The sequence below is a fragment of the Falco cherrug genome, chromosome 19, assembly GCF_023634085.1.
Source record: "Falco cherrug isolate bFalChe1 chromosome 19, bFalChe1.pri, whole genome shotgun sequence".
NCBI classification, from domain to species: domain Eukaryota; kingdom Metazoa; phylum Chordata; class Aves; order Falconiformes; family Falconidae; genus Falco; species Falco cherrug.
Window position 1 is genome coordinate 4,040,787 of NC_073715.1, and position 17,143 is coordinate 4,057,929.

The following is a 17,143-nucleotide window of genomic DNA, read 5'->3' on the forward strand; positions in this document are numbered from 1 at the left end:
CTCCTATATCCAAACACTTTTCCAAGACCCAGCTGGCTATTTTAACAGAACCATGCCCTCCCAGTCTCTGCATGATACATCAGTCACAGAGCCCATCTCAGTCCCCTTATCTTAACCCTAGCTTCCATTTAATCTCCGCCCTGAAAAAGCACAGAAGCAGAGCCCTTAAAACCTCATCTACCTTCAGGGGAAAAAATAAATATACAAGTTGGCTTTAAGAGCAGATAGCATCTAAAGGAAATTATAATTAAGCTTCAGAGTTGGAGATTTCCAAGGGACTACTTCACTCCAGCACCAGACCTCCAGGCCAGTGCAGCAGCTGTTAAAATTGTAAGTTCCGCCACATTTTATTAATTACTAATTACCACTTCATTACTTCCACTCCAGCTCCCGAGACTGCTGCTGTCACTGTTTCCTTCAGGAAACAGTTCAGGTCACTTCAAAACTGCAAAGAATGACTTGCAGGCCTAGCAGGTCCCACCCACCCCTCCCCCCTAACAGGCCCCCAAACGCCGCCCTCACCTGGCAGGGCAGCCACCGAACCCCTGGAAAAGGTATATAGGTTGGGGCAGGGCTATATGGCCCGGGGCGGGTATATAGGGTGGGGGCGGGGCTATATGGCCAAAGGGAAGGGGGCACCTATAGGGTCTGAGGGGAGGGGTATATAGGGTGGGGCAGGATTATATGGTCTGGGGGGGGGGGGGGGGGGGGGGGGGGGATATAGTGTGGGGGCGGGGCTATATGGCCCAGGGTGGGGCAGCTATAGGGTCCGGGGGGTTATATAGGGTTAGGGCTGGGGTATGTGGCCCATGGGTGTAGCTATAGCTTCGGCGGGGGGTATATAGGCTCGGCTGGCCCGGCTCGGATAGGCTCGGCTGCCTGCTCGTCGCTCTCGTGCGGCTCAGAGGCTAGACGCTCCCTCCCCGGGATGCTGTGCCTCTGCGGGATTGTAGGACAAGGCCTCAAGGACAAGAGTCCAAGTACTGATAGCCTGATGAACAGAGACTTGTTAGAACTTGTAGGGCACAAGCCCAGGGAACAAAGGAACAAGCTAACTGCAGACCCCTGAGCCATTACAGTTGAGGAGGCAACCAGACGGACAGAGAAACAAGTAGCCAGATACGGGAACGGAGAGCGCCGATATGTAACTTTGTTAATCAAGAAAGCGACGTAGAAAGAAACCCCCTAATTTTGGATTAGAAATTATTGCTATGGCAAGATAAACTAGTAAGTTCCTATTGTTCTAACGGTGTGCCTTAAATATCAACCAATCAGTGTTTTTTATGCTTAAGATTTAACCAATCAGTGTGTAATATGTAGAAGGTAGAAACGTATATAATTGTAAGAAAATCACTAACAAATGGACAACTTGCTTGCATCAAGCTGCGTCCCATCTCTTCATTCGCCGCACTTGATGGCGATCACGCGGTGGAATGGGACTTGGGCGGCATGCCCTCCCCTCCCCTCCCCTCCCCTCCCCTCTCCTCTCCGCCCCGCCCCGGCTAGGTGTGAAGATGGATGCCGGTGATGTCCTGGTGCCTCCACCTGGCTCCCACTTCAAGGTTGTGATGCCTGAGGTCAGGGTCCACCTGAAGGCTCTGACGGAGTTCTCCAGGGACTTTGTGTTCCATTTCGTGTTGCCTTAGGGCTACAACGTGCTGGGGTTTGGGGGCAACAAGGCTATGGTATGCCAGAGGTTAAGCAAGTAAAGTGTTAAAGCATGTTATTGTTATGGACAGAATCTGGGTTTGCTGGGCCTGGGTTCCTGGGGTTATGGTAGTGTGATCTTATTATGTGTTCTGTGTGTGGTTTTGGGTTTTTTTGTGGTGAGTGCCTTTTTTCATCTTTTTGGCCTTTGCAGGGTTTGGAAGGGGGCCTTTGGTTTGTATATGATGTTTCTTCTGGTTGTTTTTCTGCTGTGCTGGTGGATGGTGGTGTTTTTTCTGTCTTGTCGACCAGTAATGATGGTTTCTATATCTCCTGCAGGTCAGGCAGTGTTACTTCTGGTGTGGTCTGACTCATTTCTGGTGAGTTGGTAGGTAGGTATGGAGGACTTGTGGTCCCTCCATGAAGAATGACTGCTAGAGGACTAACAGGCAGTTCTGTGCAGGGGTGAGAGGACTGCTGGCCCATAAGTAGTGACTGTTAGAGGACTAAGTGTACTTGAATTTATGCGGGCTTCCAAATTCATGGTTGTTTCTCCTGCCTTGAGGAATAGCCATGGGAAGTCACCAGCCACGCAAAAGAACAAGAGGATTCCCAAGCCTATGTGGCTTTCTGGTTTTGCTTTTGAGTAAGAAAGTCTTGTCTCTACATGAGTACAACTGAAATGGTCAATTTTGCTCACCACAGAAATCAGGGAGCAGAATTTTTGTGCTGTGCCTCGCATGGCTGCCAGGGCATGGTGGGAAGCAGCAAGAGAATTCCTTCCTGGCACCTTCTCCAGGGGAGCCATGCTGCGCTTTCCCAAAATGTATTTTTTCGGCTCTGCATGAGTGCAAAAGGTTTTGGTCAATTTTTCACCACAGAAAGCAGGGAGCAGAACTTTTATGATGTGCCTCACATGCCTGCAAGGACAGAGTGAGAAACAGCAAGAGAATTCCTTTCTGGCACCTTCTCCAGGGGAATTTCCCAGTTCCCAAGAGACTCCTGGTGCCGGCTGCAAGGGGGCTCCCAGATAAAGGGTGGTCCTGTGTGATTGATGTTGGGGTTGGAATTGGTGATGTCTCCTTTCCTTAGTCTCGTTAAGGCTTTGCAGTGACAATTTGGGGCTTTGCTCCTATTGCTCTTTTATCATATCACTCACAATAGCTACTATTGTTTCCTTTTATCATATTGCATGCTATTTTCCTTTATTATAATACAAGAAACTACCTTTGATATATTTCAATATTTGATATATTTGATCGATTTGATGTGGAGTTCATCTTTGCTGGGTGTCCAGTCAGTTAGCAAGACATAATTTGGCGTAGTGGGCAGCATATGAAGCAAAAATGTCTTTATTTAGGAAAAAAAAATATTCCTCGACTTGCTATTGGCAGGTGGGAACCATTGCCTTATGGTGTTTGGGCCAGAGTGGTCTGGTGGTGCTGGGCAGTTGGGCCATGCCAGGGACAGAGGGATGGCAGCAGGGGAGGGGGCGGGGGAAGGGGTTTAGGGACGGACCCTTGGGAATTGATGAAGGATTTTAGGGATGGACTGGGGTGGGCGGGGGTGTTTGTGGGTATGGGGGTGGTGGTGGTGGGTGTGTGTGTGTGCCGCACCCCGCAGCTCCCCTCGACTGCTTCCTCCTCACCAACACCTGCTCAGCACCCCAGAGGGGCTTCCCGGAGAGTTCCGGAGAGCCGGGGAAGGGGCTGTCCTGCACCACCCCTCCAGACGGGGGCCGCGCAGGCAGACCCCTGAGCCCCACCGAGGGAGGGCAGCGCCGCTGGCCGCCCCCCTTCCGTTGCGTCTCCTCACCTGCGCCCCGCACCTCGCGCAGCCAGCGACCCCGACCGCCGCTCTCACGCGCGCACAGCTGGCGGGAAGAGGCGGGCCCCTCGGCCTCGTGCCCAGCACAGGCTTCGCTGCAGGCCTACGAGAGGTAAAGCTGGTCCCGGGGCACCCGGTGGCACTGGCCGCGCGGGCGGGCGGCGGGGGTTGGGGGTATAGCCTCAGCTATAGCGGGAGGAGGGTGCGGGCCCGTCTCTGCTGCCGGGCGGGTTGCGCTGCCTCCAACAAGACAGCGGCAGCAGAGAGACGGGCTCCGCAAGCGGGATGTCCAGCGAGCACCTGACTCCGCTCTGTGGTCTCGGCCTGTCCCATTGGCGCGGTGTGGCCCACGTGCCACCAGGGCAACCCTCCGCAGTGAGCAGGGGTGCGGGGGCTGCGCGGAGGGGCTCGGCCCACCGGCCTCCTGCACCCACCCAACCTGCCGGCCTCCCCAGCCGCTCCCCCACGCAGTGGCCGCCCCGCACTGCGCCGGCAACGGGGAGCGCTCCGGCGGCACCCAGGGTGCGGAGAAAAGCCCTGAGTCACGTCGCGCTTCCCCTGTCTGTGGCGGCTGCCCTGCGGGTTGGGGGGGGCCGGGGCCACACACGAGGGGATAGGGCTGTGGGGGGCGGTTGCCCAGTCGCCTCCCCGCCGCTCTCCGGTAACAATGGTAACTTTTTCTTTGGTAGGATAAGGACAGATGTTCTCGGTCAGGTAGCTAGTCTTTTTTTTTCAATGCACATTAAGCTGCTTCTGGGGAGGGTACGGCCTATTAGAAGAGAGATCTGTAACCCTGGATTTTACAGCTGTTATCGGAGTGGAGAGCCATCCCAGATAAGCCCCCCTGTGCGGTTCACACCTTGTCAAGGAAAATCAAGATGTGCTATTGGTTACAGTATTTCAGCTGATACTGCCTTTCCCAAACATAGTCTTCCCTTTGCATATAGAAGCATGTTAAGCTGATACAAGTGCACTTAGGATTGTGCTGCTGCGGGGATTCAGGTCATTCACCCAGGCCGCTACCAGCCAGGTGGTTAGAGCAGTCAGCAGCTGCACTGAGACCAGTCTAACATGTTCAAACTGAATGCGAGCGTATGGCTGGAAAAGTTCATTCACCGTGGCTGTGAGGGTATCTGACAATTTGATCTGTGGGTTTCTGCAAAATACCAGCTTCATGTGAAAGCATTGTTTCTCTTAAAAAAAAAAAAAAAAAAGAAAAAAAAGAAAAAAGAATAAAAAAGTACTCAACAATGGTTCAAATTTGTTTTGTGTTCAAGAATTCTACAGAAGGAAATCCTCAGGCCTATACTGTGCAGAGCTTATAAAATGAACCTTACAGCAGGAGAGCAAGAGTCTGGCAGGTGTCCTCGTGGCTGTTTTGAAGTTGACAAGCAGTAAAGGCAGGATCTGGAAACTGCCTTTGCACTTCCCTTGCGGCCAGAAAGAGAGAAGTTGCAGATCAGTTGGTCTCATCCTTAGCAGGAGTAGGCACCCAGGCATGGCCTGAGAAGACACTGTAACAAGAAATACAAGCCTTTTAGCCCCTGTGGATCAAGCACAAGAGCAGCCTTCTTTCTGCAGCATTACCCTTAGAGAAATGCTGTTGTAACCTTGACAAAGACACGCACTGCTGCAGGAAGTCCAGGGCTTTTCTGAAGTGGGCTGGGAAAGGCATGTTCACCCAGGGTGTAAGGAGTCTCGCTTGTCCAAGAGCATGTCACTGAGAGGCCCAGAGCCTGTAAAACTTCTGCAACATGGGTCTGTGCAAGAAGTAGGGAGGTGTTCTTTGCATTAAAATATGAAAACAGATAAAGAAGAGACAGGAAAGTAAAACCCAGCTGCAGGATTAGGCCTCTCTTCCTAATGTTCCTAACCTTGAGAGGAGAAACTGTTAGGCTGCATGATGTACTGTAGTGGGCTTTGCAGGTAGTTTTTTGTTTGGCTGATTGTTTTTCTGGGGGTGGGGGTTCTAGAAGCAGTTCCGGCAGAGTCTGCTACCAGGAGGCTGTGGTATTTACTGTGGGCTGCGAGACTGTACCTGGAGCGGAAGGGAAGGTCACGCTCGGTAGAGCCTGTTGTGGGAGGGATTGCAGAGGAGCTGGAGACACCAGGAGCTGCTCTCTGGGCCCCAGGTGCTCACGCACGGTTGGTAATCAAGGCGTAAGTTTTTCAGGAAGAGGCAGCATCCTGGGCCCTTTTTTGTTTTCTCTCCAGGGTTCCACAAGGGTCTTGCACTGACTATGTGTACTTTGGGAGACTGGTTTTAAAATTGCACGCCATTAATAATTGATAGATTAATGAGAGTATGCTTTAACAACTTGGGGTGTCCCCCTTTCCAAGACCCTTCTTAGACTGCACATCCTCTGCCTTCTTAATGAGGAGCTCTGGTTTTGATGCCCCCTGAGTTTCTGTGTGGTTCAGCAAGAGAACAGGGCAGCAGACTGGCCCTGTAGGTGCTTTTCAAGAGGCCGGCTGGAGAAGTGCTCAGTAAACGCGTCATTTGCCTTCCTGGAGTGACTTGTGTGCATCTTGAATGCTGCTGGTAATAGTGTTGCCTCCTCTGTCTCTTCCAGTGGCATACCTGGATTGTGTGTGTGTGTGGGAAGTCGATGATGAGCTCGGTGGCAGTTTTGACCCAGGAGAGCTTTGCCGAACACCGCAGTGGCTTGATGCAGCAGCAGGTGAAAGGTGAGAAGACACAGCTGAGTTCCTGTGGTGTGCCTCTAAATAGAGACTGCGCAGGCAAGGTTCCTTGCTGTTAGCCAAGCTCGTTCCATGCCTCCGGCTCCCCCTAAGTGTCCAGGCATGGCGTTCGCCATTCCTAGGCTGGCGGCCTGCCAGAGTTTGGCTTTCCACCAACAGGAGCACATCGGTGGTGCTGCACAGTGCAGGGCCAGGCGGAGGCAAGCCTCAGATCTTCACAGAGCTCTGGCTAGCAACGCTGTCAGCCGTGGGGCAGGGCATGTGCAAGCATGGGTCATTGGGCTGCAAGAGAGCCTCGTGGGATCAGTGTGCTGGATTGTCACTTCCTCCTTTGCTCAGCCAGGTGCTGGGGAAAGTCAGTATAACCGTACTGACTGACTCACTGATGGGTTTCGGCACCCATTCTCCAGCTGCGAGCTGGCCCACTTGGCACAGCCCAGTGCACAGCTGAGTCGAACATAAGCTACAGGCTTTCCCTGGACTCTGCCCCAACTAGAGTGCTTCTGCTTCTCTCTGCCTTCTTCCTGAGCATGTGTCTGTCTTGTCCCCTTCTGACCTACAGCCTTGCTGTGTCCCTTTGATTTCTTTCTGCTTAGCCTGTTGTCCCCTGATGAAGCTCCTCTCAACAAAGTTGGTGATAATGTGCTGTGTTTGCTGCCACCATTCACTTGCACGTTTGCTTCCTGCATCCATAGTGGCACCTACTGCAGTCTGTGCTGTGCTGAGCTCAGCTGTGCTCCCGACTCGGCTGCTCTCCACAAGCATAACTGTAGCAGGATGGATAGTAGTGCACAAGTCCTTTGTTGTCCCATGTTGATGATGCCTAAATAGAGTTTCACTGCCTCTGAATGGGGGCATTCCTGTGGGGAGAGCATCTCATTTGCCTTGTTTGCTTCACCCCAGTAACAGCTTTAACTCTGAAGAAGAGAAGGATCCTCCAACCTACGAGGAAGCCTTCCCTGCGCTCCCTGAGAAAGCACCATGTTTGGAAGCTGCCCGGGAACCTGCTGGTCCCTGGAGCAAAATCCGGCCAATAAAGGCTTCTGTCATCACTCAGGTTGGTGGGAGTGGGTGTCTTATCTCTCTCCTTTTCATCCCTCCAAAAAGTAGGTGAAGTGAAGCTTTCCCTGGAGTATGAAATCCCTTAGTGTGTCGGAGTAACTGCCTCTTTGCTGTCCTTTGCCCTGGGGCACAAGGAAGACTGCAGCTGAATGCTAGGACTGCTCTGGAGGGGGAGGGATGTGTTGAAAAACTGCCCAGAAAAAGCTCTGCATCCCTGTTCCACAGATAGCTGGAACAGGCCTGAAGGGAGGATCGCAGAATTCAAGGAGTGAGTGCTAATGCATTAAAGTATTCCCCCTCCCCACCCCCCCCCACCCCCCCCCACCCCCCCAATAGCATGTTCTTTAGGAAAGCACTCAGTTTGGGACACACTGCCTGCTGCCCTCGTACTGCAGCTGGTGTCTCCACTGGAAAGGCTGATGGGTCGCCTAAATCTGGGAACTTAGTTCGCCAGTGAAGTCCTCCTGTATGGCAATAAGAGAGGGAGGCACTGACAATCAAAAGCACACTGACACCTTGCTGTGCCCTGCTTTTGTCTGTCCCGTGGCTGAGCAGGTGTTCCATGTGCCACTGGAGGAGAGGAAATACAAGGACATGAATCAATTTGGGGAAAGCGAGCAGGCCAAGATCTGCCTTGACATCCTGCAGAAGACAGGAGCTCACCTGGAGCTGTCTCTCGCAAAGGACCAGGGCCTTTCGATCATGGTCTCTGGCAAGCTGGAAGCAGTCACGAAGGCTCGGAAGCAGATTGTCACTCGACTGCAGACTCAGGTGAGGGCATCTAACTGTTTCTGCCTTCATCTTTGCTCTTCCCCAAGACTCGCAAATGCTTTGAGACCCTTGGGCCCGTGTGCTTGTAAGCCAAAGAGGTATGTTGTTACATGACTAATCCAGCTTTGCCATACGTTTTCAAAGCACCCAATTGGCAATTTGGAATGGGAATGAGGCTTAAAATAGGGTTCCAAGGTAATTACAGGCCGTGGTGTTGCATGAAGCGTGGAGTCTGCGATCTCTGGAACATTTGAGTTGCAACCAGTGACTTTGTGCTGAGGTGCTGGTGCTGGAGGGGGTGCAGGAGCCTCACACACAAAGCTAGTAGTGTGTGAGAAAGGGACTGTGCTTTTCCCAAAGTCCTTCAGAGGAGAACGTGGAAGACTTGGAGAAAGAAAAATAGAGAAAAGGAAGTCCTGCCAAAAGCCAAAAGCTTCGGGTCAGGGTTCTGCCTTGTGTAACTCAAGCCACACTGGTAAGGAGCCACAACCCTGTTGTTTCGGTTGCTTCAGTCCTCTAGGTTTTGATCTCTTACCTTAAGGTTCTTGAGCTCATAGTCAAGGTGGTAGCTCTTGTTAGGATGTATCGCAGCCAGGTGTTGCAGTGTGTTTTAAAGTATAATGCCAAAGGTAGGTAATGCGATGTTAATACCATGTCTGCTTAGCGCTGTTCAGCCCCTGTGTCATACCCTGCCAGAGGAAAGAGAAAGGAACAAAACCCTACATCCACAATGTGCATCTGAAAAAGCAGTTCAGGTCGTGCCGCCACAGATCCATGAGCCACTGTTCTCAAATATACCTCCTACTGCCCTGGCCCCAGGTCTGGAAGGTGTGTCTGTATTCCAGCTTCTCTTAGGCTTGGCTGGCTTCAGGACAGGAACACAGAGCTGAAAAGTCACACCGAGTGATCTTTTCTTCATCTTTTATTTTTCCATTATAGCTTGAATTGTCATTGTCTGATTGCTGTTAGTGGTTACCTAATCACAGGGATCAGAAGCACGATAGCAGTCATCAGCTACCAGACCTGTAAAAACTCAGTGAGAAGGGAAGAAGTCAGGAAGCCCTTGTATACACCAGCCCTTTAATGGTAGATTGAGAAGGACCCCTTTTGCATGTGGGGCCTTCTAGAAGCAGTCCCAGGAGCCGCATGTGCTACACTTTAAGACACCTTAGCACTTAAGTAGCGGTAAGCATCTGCTAGCTGCCTGCCTCCTGCAGTAGGTTTCTGGTGTTGAATTTCTCTTTCCTAGGAGTCATACTGTACGTCTTGTTCTCTGTAGCCTTGGCAGCAGATGTCAGAGTTCAGATAAACTCCAGCTGTGCGCTGTCATCTCAGTTGTTGTCTGGTGTCTTACACTGGAGGAGAGGCACCTCCTCGTCTGTGTCGGAAGGCCTTTGCTAATTCAGAGTACTGCTCCTGTGCAAACAGAAGGGTTTTGAGGGAAAGGTGGGGTTTATACTCCTGGCATGGAGGCACTGTAGATCAACTGGTACAGTGTCAGCCCTCAGACAGAGTGTGCTGGGAAGGCGTTGTGTTTGCTCTGAGGAGTAGTACCACTGAGCAGCGTCTACCTTGCTTTCCCTGGCTCTGTTCCTGTGGATCTGCCAGTGCAGGCAAGGCTTTTCACAGATGCTTGGTTCTTCTGCTGCAGGCTTCAGCAACAGTTGCCATCCCCAAGGAGCACCACCGTTTTGTCATTGGAAAGAAGGGTGAGAAGCTGCAGGACCTGAAGCTCAAAACTGCAACCAAAATGCAGGTCCCCCGCCCAGATGACCCCAGCAACCAGATCAGCGGCACTAAAGAAGGGATTGAGAAGGCCCGGCACGAGATCCTGCTTATCTCCGCTGAGCAGGTACCTCAGTACTGTGATCTCTCTCATGGCATTAGCTGGTCAGCCATTTTGCTTCCCCATGGTATAGTTGGAGTTTGCAGCCACCGTGGCTACAGTCAGTGGCTAACGTTAGCCTGAACAGAGAGGTATACTGTGCCACTCGCCGGCTGTATGAGCACCGCTGCCAGGTCCTGAAACTTCTTGTGCTGCGTTTTGTCCATCTCTGAAGCCAAAACAAGCATTTGATAGTTGAAGCAACGCGTCTTAGGTGCCAGCTGAGATAAGGCAGAAGGTCACAGGGGTGAATATCGTAAACAAGGAGCAGCAGCAGCAACCGCATTTGTAGATTGAAAGAGGTGGAGATCTACAAGCCCGCAAACTGAGAAGGTTGCTTGGGCCAGAGTGTCAAGCAGGACACCCCTGGGAACTTAGCTGTGCCTGGCAGAGACTGTAATATAGAGGGCGGCTCCCACCAAGGTCTGTTGCGGGCTCTTCCAGGATAAGCATGCCGTGGAGTGGCTGGACGTGGAGAAAGTGTACCACCTTTTCATTGCTGGCCCTTACAACAAGCTGGTGAGGGAGCTCATGCAGGACACAGGGACGCGCATCAACATTCCTCCTCCCAGTGTCAACAAGACAGAGATAGTCTTCACCGGAGAAAAGAAGCAACTAGCCCAGGCTGTGGCTCGAGTTAAGAAGATCTATGAGGAGAAGGTACGGATGGTCCATAAAGCTTCCCACCTTCCCCTGGCACCTGCTCCTAGGCACTCTTCCCTTCTTGTTCTACTTTTGTGCATCCCTCTGTTGCATCTGGCTCAGCAGCCCTTGCAGTACATGACCCCGAATCTTACCATTTCCTCACTCGGCAGAGTGGGAGCTGGGCTGATACTGTCAGGGAGGTGACAGATTTCTCGCTTTTCTGTATCGTAGGAATTAGCAGGCCACCAAGAGCTCCCCTGGCTCTTGTCCACACCGGTGCTACTAAGGAAGGAAAGAAGTGTGAAGTCTACAGTGGTGGCCAGCTGACAGTATCAAAGTTACTACCTAAGTAGAAGTTGCTGAAGAGTGAATGTCACTCCAGTTTATTTCCCACAGCCAACGCTGCTGTGAATATCCTTGTTGTGGGTTGCTGGGCTGTTTTTCCTCGTGGTTAGGTCTGTATTTGTACCAGTCTGGATTTCAACAATCAGCTTATAGCCTGCGTAGTGTTGCATCACAGCACTGCCTGGGAGACGGCTGGGAGTTGAACCCTGTTGTCCGATGGGGGGATGGGGACGACGACGATGACATGCCTGTGTGTGTTTGTGGTCTCTAACATGCCGTGTCCCAGGGAGCTTGACACAGCATGCTAGTTTTGTACTTCCCCTGTGAATTTTTGAGCACAAGGCTTTCTGTAGGCAGGGGTCCAAGGGGTGCTAGGGTACTGCTGAGCCACTGTGCTCAGCTTGGCTTTGCTCTTTGCTGGGTGCAGAGTTTGACTGCATCTTGTGCCTCTTCCTGTCGCTCTTGTCCTTCCCCGCCCCCTTGTGATTGATGCCTCAGTGTCTCTGCCCCTACAGAAAAAGAAGACTACTACTATTGCAGTGGAGGTGAAGAAGTCCCAGCACAAGTATGTCATCGGCCCCAAGGGGAGTTCCCTGCAGGAGATCTTGGAGAAGACTGGAGTCTCTGTCGAGATCCCACCCACTGACAGTAGCTTGGAGACGCTGATACTGCGAGGCGAGCCTGAAAAACTTGGGCAAGCATTGACTGAAGTCTATGCAAAGGTACTGACAAGATGGGCTAGGCCTCCTTTGAAGGTCCCGCGAAGATACATTTGTGAGCACTGACAGGTGTAGTGGGGGTGGTCTCTCTTGGGCCATTAGAGGTGCAGCTTAGAAGTCAATACCGGAGGTGCAGCATGGGAATTGGAACTGAATTGTTGTGAAGGCCTCTTCCAGTTTGTCCATCAAACAGCTCCTCTGTTTTTCTGTCTCTCAGGCCAACAGTTTTGCCGTCTCCTCGGTCTCTGCCCCCTCTTGGCTTCATCGTTTCATTATTGGAAAGAAAGGACAGAACCTGGCCAAAATAACTCAGCAGATGCCAAAGGTATGGGTGAGCTGGTTAGCTTAGCACCCCCAGTGTAGAAAAATGTTTAGTCCAGATCACTCGTCATGGAAGAGTGAGGTGTATTCTAGTGTGGGTAAAACCAGGGGGAAATGACACAGATCTTTGCTGTTCAAGGGAACCCTCTCTTTTACTGCTGCAAACACTGCTCATCCTATGATGAGCCCTTCCAAGGAAGCTTTATGTGGTGCTGTTTTGAGAACTGATGTAGTAGGATACCTGGGAATGCTGAGTGCAACAAGGGCTTCTCCCTGGTGAGTTAGACGGTATCTAGATAAAGGCTAGATGAGTAAACTTCTCCAAAGCCCTTGCAGAAACCGGGACAGCACCAGAGCCTTGGGCTCTAGGCACTGCCACATGGCCGAAATTGTTAAGTTACTGACTCGTAAAATTGTGGGGATTTTGTTTGGGCTTTTTGGGAAAGAGCGCATCTCTTAGTGGCAGGGATTGATGGTGTAGGCCTGACCAAGAGCATTGGCCTGGCTTGGATCTTGGCAAATTCTTAAGAGATTCATTGTCTTTCACCTCAAGGTTCACATCAAATTCACTGGAGGAGAGGATAACATCACTTTGGAAGGACCTACAGAAGATGTACATGTGGCTCAGGAACAGATTGAAGCCATGGTCAAGGATCTGGTGAGCTGGAGTTACTAGTTCCAGTAAGAAACTGGGGGAAGAAGGGGAAACAGAGCAGAGGTGATGAGGTGTTTATCACATCCATATGATGTCCTGACATGCTTAATCGAACTTGCAGAAGACAAATTGTGTGGCAGGTGGATGGCACCCCTTGGTTATGAAACTCATCCATAGCATTCTTGAAAAGTCAGCATTAAATTTTTTGGTGCAGAGAAGGAAGGATTCTCTTTGTTATAGCTGGAGAGGCATATAAGTAAGTCTTTTCAATGTTTCATGAGCACAATGCTCTCTCCTCAAACCAGAGGAATGCTTGTGCTCTGCCTAATAGCAGAAGTGCTTGTAGCTGACCGCTAGTGAGTCAGTGCCAATACTGGCAGTAGGCAGTTACTTAGGGCACGAGACAGAAGCAGTGACCTGCCCTACCTGGCCCTATGTAATGTAATGTGTAGTGTAATGTGTAGAGTGTAATGTAATATGTAAATAATTCTTTTTAGATCAGCCGGATGGATTACGCAGAAATCAACGTTGACCACCAATTCCACCGACACCTCATTGGCAAGAATGGAGCTAACAGTAAGTGGAGTGCCTTTCTAGTCCTTCCCATGCTCACACTCTTCATGTTTAGTAGATCGTATCAGGGGCTCTGTAGCTCACCCAGTGTGCTGTCTCCATCACCTTTCCTCTGCTTTTCTGGACTGGTGGTGGTACAAGGAGAGAAATGGGCCGTGAGGCTTTAATGTGTGAAAGTACCTTGGGAGCCTGAACAGTAGTGGAATTACTTTGATGTGTCCTGGAGGAAATTTATTTTTTTTTCACACGTTGCTCTGTGTGAATGACATTTTAGCAGCCAGTTGTGGGTGGTGGAAATCTGCTTGGTGAGCTTCTCCCTGTAGAGGAATGAAGGCGGTGGGCTGATTAGCATTGATAACATGCAGCTGTGGCCTTGCCTCAGCGGCAGTGAGTTGATTGACATGGACGATGTGCAGCTGTAGCTGGTTCCTGCTAAAGTGGTTAAATAGCCCTGTGGCTTGTGGGAGAGGGTGTCAGATGTAGGAGGAGCAGTGTGGTCTGGCCTCTGGAGGAAGGTGATACAGCACTGGCAGTGGAATATGGCCAATGGTAAAGCCTTGTTGTGGTCTACTAGTTTGATAGTGCTGCAACATCTCCCCAACAAAGAGTCTGGGGTAGAAATGAATGATTGCCTTCTGCTCTAAATGTGATACTGTTTGGGGAAGAAACATGCCTCGCTTTGACAAGGGAACAATTGGCTCTGTAGATGCCACAGTATTTACTTGTACAGGTTCTTGTGTGGCACAGGTCTGCTCTCACTGAACTCTGTGGTGAAGAGGCAATTTCCCCTGTCTCAACCCTACCCCACTGAGCCCTTCCCAGAGGCGGCTTTACTTCTTCAACAGCCTCTGGGCAGTGATAATCAAGGTGCCTTGCTTGCAAGTCTTTGCCTAGCAGACTGCGTCACCACAGTCCTTGCCTTGAAGTTAACAGGATTAAGGATCTGTACAAGGTGTCTGTGTGCATTCCCCCGGACAACGAGAAGAGCAACCTGATCAGAATTGAAGGAGACCCACAGGCCGAGAAAGAGCTGCTGGAACTCAATTCCTGTATGGTGAGTGAGTAGGATGTGATGTTTGGGAGACTGCAGGGTTTGGGCTCTCGTGTTCCCTTGTAACCTTCTGGTGCGAGTGTGTGCCCCTTGCCCACCGAGCACTTGGATCTCATGACAAGTGCAAGTTCCTCTTCACAAATGTCTTCCTCTGTTCCCTCGGGTAGCCCTTCTCTGTCAGCCTAGAGTGAATTTTATCTAGAGAAAAGAGGGACAGTGCTGGCAAGTAAACTGTCGGGCAGCAAACCGGTAAGTAAAAGTATATGGCTTCTGGCTGAATACTCAGCGTGAGCTCTGTTCTCATCAGGAAAATGAACGCACCGCGGACCTAATCATTGAGCAGAAATTCCACCGGCTCATCATTGGGCAGAAGGGTGAGTGGATCTGGAAAATCTGGGAGAAATTCCCAGAGGTAAGGCTTTTTAGGAGATGAGGAATCCAGAGGGGTTATTTCCTAAATGGTTAGTAGGCCTGTCGTCACTGAAGTCGTAACTTTAGTGGCTCTGTAGTGCAAGTGTCTGAGCAGATAGTTCTTTTAGCCAGAGGCCGCTAACACGGTTACCCTTTTCTGAATGGGAAAAGGGGATGTGTAGGATCCCCCCAACCTTTGCATGTGTCTGACACAAGGGTTCTTGCATTTGCTTGAGCTGACTATAAATGACCACCTCCTGCAGGTTATCATCAACTTCCCAGACCCTGCACACAAGAGTGACATTGTCCAACTCAGAGGTCCCAACAATGAGGTGGAAAAGTGCACCGAGTACATGCAAAAGATGGTGGCAGACCTGGTAAGGAGGTCTTCTGTCTGCCGTTCCCTCCTACGTGCCTGGATAACCCTGGGGCAAAGCAGAGCTCTACTGGCTTGGGTAGAGCTAAAACACCTCAAGAGGAGGGAGCTGTCGACGCTGTTTTGGCTGAATGGAGGCAGGGGGGTAGTACCTCTTATGTGAAGGCTATAGGGGAACGTACTTGCCTTTGTTTAGTCTTACAGGTCTCTCATATAGAGAACTTCCTTGGGTCTAAGCCTATTTTCAAAAGCTTGTTTATCAGAGTTCCTGAAGTCAGGCCTCACTTGCCACGACAGTGTAATCTTCAGTTCTCCCTTCCTTTCTCCCTTAGGTTGAAAACAGCTTTTCTATTTCTGTCCTCATCTGCAAACAGTTCCACAAGAACATCATAGGGAAAGGAGGTGCCAACATCAAGAAGGTGAGAGATTGTTCCAAACTCAAGTGCTTGTGATGATCACTGCCTGCAGCAAAATCCCACTGGATGCTCTCTCCTGCTCATTGGTGATGTCAAATATAGCCTGCAAGGGCTTTTCTTCTGAAATGGGACACTTCTGAGATTTTTTTTTTTCCTTTGTGGCAGATCCGTAAAGAAAGCAACACCAAAATTGATCTCGCAGCAAAGAACAGCAACTCGGAGACGATTGTTATCACAGGCAAGAGAGCAAACTGTGAGGCTGCTCGCCACAGGATTCTTGCCATCCAGAAGGAGCTGGTAAGTGAAGCAACTGGCCTTTTGCGGTTGAGGGACTTGAAAATCTTGCTAGAAGACACAGATACAGACGTGGTTGTAATGGGTGAGGGCAGGGAGGAGACAAATGTGTCTGTCTGTTCTTGACTCGTAAACCGAAGTTTGTGACTGCTCCTGTCAGGAGTAGCCAGTCTCCAAGTCCTCTGCTCAGGCATGTCTTCCAGATCTATAAAGCTCCTAGCAAGGTGGGAGTTAGAGAGTAAGCAGAGTGGGTGCAAACACATTTCTGCAGCTTGACTCAAGAGGCTGGTACTGTCCTCCCTTAGGCCAACAGCACAGAGGTGGAGGTCTCTCTTCCTTCCAAACTGCACAATTCCCTCATTGGTGCCAAAGGCCGCTTTGTCTGCTCCATCGTGGAGGAGTGTGGTGGAGTCCACGTCTACTTCCCCACCAAGGGCTCTGGCAGTGACACCATGACCATCAGGGGCCCAGCCCAGGGTGTGGAGAAAGCCAAGAAACAGCTGCTGCACCTGTGAAGTAGCACAAGGTCTTAATAAATAAATAAATAAATGGCAATGCTCTGTTTGTGTTGAGAAAGGAATCTAGTCTGAATAACTAGAAAAGAAAAGGTAGGCACCTGAAGGAGGGAAGGAGACCATCAAGTCAGGAAATCGTTGGAGAAAGAAAATGGAAAGGTCTATTCCACCTAGATCCCCCCTATTATGAATGGAATGACTGGGTGTCCAAATCAAAAGAATATGTATGTAAAGATGTTGTGTAACATCTCAGGAAAACTGTATAAAATAAGTAACTTTTCACTGAAAACTTGGGAGCTAGTTTGTCCAGTGCAAGTCAGCTAGCTCCCTGACATTGCACGAAATAAATACCTTTGCTGCTTAAAGACAAAACTGGTCTGTGAGCAGTTACTCTGTGTGCCATTTTGGCATCAATTTGGCGAGCCAGGCAGGAGAACTCTCCGCCGGTGCTGGAATCCAGGGGCCTGGGGACCCTCGGGGCCCTCAACTGGATCTTCTGTCAGTGAGACTCCCTAACACCTCGACTTCTCACACAGGTGGACAAGGACTTCTGCACAACAGAAAAGGTATTTATATTTATTCTCTGTTTTGAATATTTGATTGTCTTAAGATCTGGGAAGCTGAAAACTTCATTTAGGGTGTCTTAAGATTTGGGGATTTCCTAGAACATAACAACTGACATAGGTCTCTGTGTCTTGTTTGTCTATGTGTTGTCTTGTGACATGCTCAAGATTAGAGTTACAAATAGTAAGTAAAAAAAAAATATTCTAGTAATGCTAGGTGAATAGCTGAAAACTTAACATGCTGCTTAGGGCCAGAAAAAATTAGAGCTTGGTTTTTGGCAATTGTTCATTGAAACACGTACTTTGTGTGCTAACGCAAACTGTCAGCATTCCTAGAGTTGTATGTAAGTGCATGGTACCTTGT

At 50.3% G+C, this 17,143-nt stretch overlaps 1 protein-coding gene across 1 annotated transcript; it reads left to right on the top strand.

Annotated features, from left to right (window-relative positions):
• Window positions 1–1,514: 1,514 nt before the first annotated feature.
• Window positions 1,515–16,415, top strand: LOC106630939 (vigilin-like). The gene is made up of 18 exons (XM_055697238.1): window positions 1,515–1,577; window positions 1,647–1,685; window positions 6,048–6,162; window positions 6,300–6,474; window positions 7,081–7,234; window positions 7,795–8,010; window positions 9,662–9,862; window positions 10,340–10,555; window positions 11,401–11,607; window positions 11,822–11,929; window positions 12,479–12,583; window positions 13,078–13,156; window positions 14,080–14,207; window positions 14,512–14,616; window positions 14,879–14,992; window positions 15,324–15,410; window positions 15,573–15,704; window positions 16,007–16,415. Exons 1-18 carry the CDS (start codon window positions 1,515–1,517, stop codon window positions 16,214–16,216), a joined length of 2,454 nt encoding a protein of 817 aa, XP_055553213.1. The 3' UTR covers window positions 16,217–16,415.
• The last annotated feature ends 728 nt before the right edge of the window (window positions 16,416–17,143 follow it).

Excerpts from the sequence above, each read along its gene's own strand:
- LOC106630939 (XM_055697238.1), top strand. The coding sequence starts at position 1,515 with ATGGATGCCGGTGATGTCCTGGTGCCTCCACCTGGCTCCCACTTCAAG. Across the intron at positions 7,235-7,794 it reads AGGCTTCTGTCATCACTCAG|GTGTTCCATGTGCCACTGGA; the intron begins GTTGGTGGGAGT and ends GTGGCTGAGCAG. Across the intron at positions 9,863-10,339 it reads TGCTTATCTCCGCTGAGCAG|GATAAGCATGCCGTGGAGTG; the intron begins GTACCTCAGTAC and ends GGGCTCTTCCAG.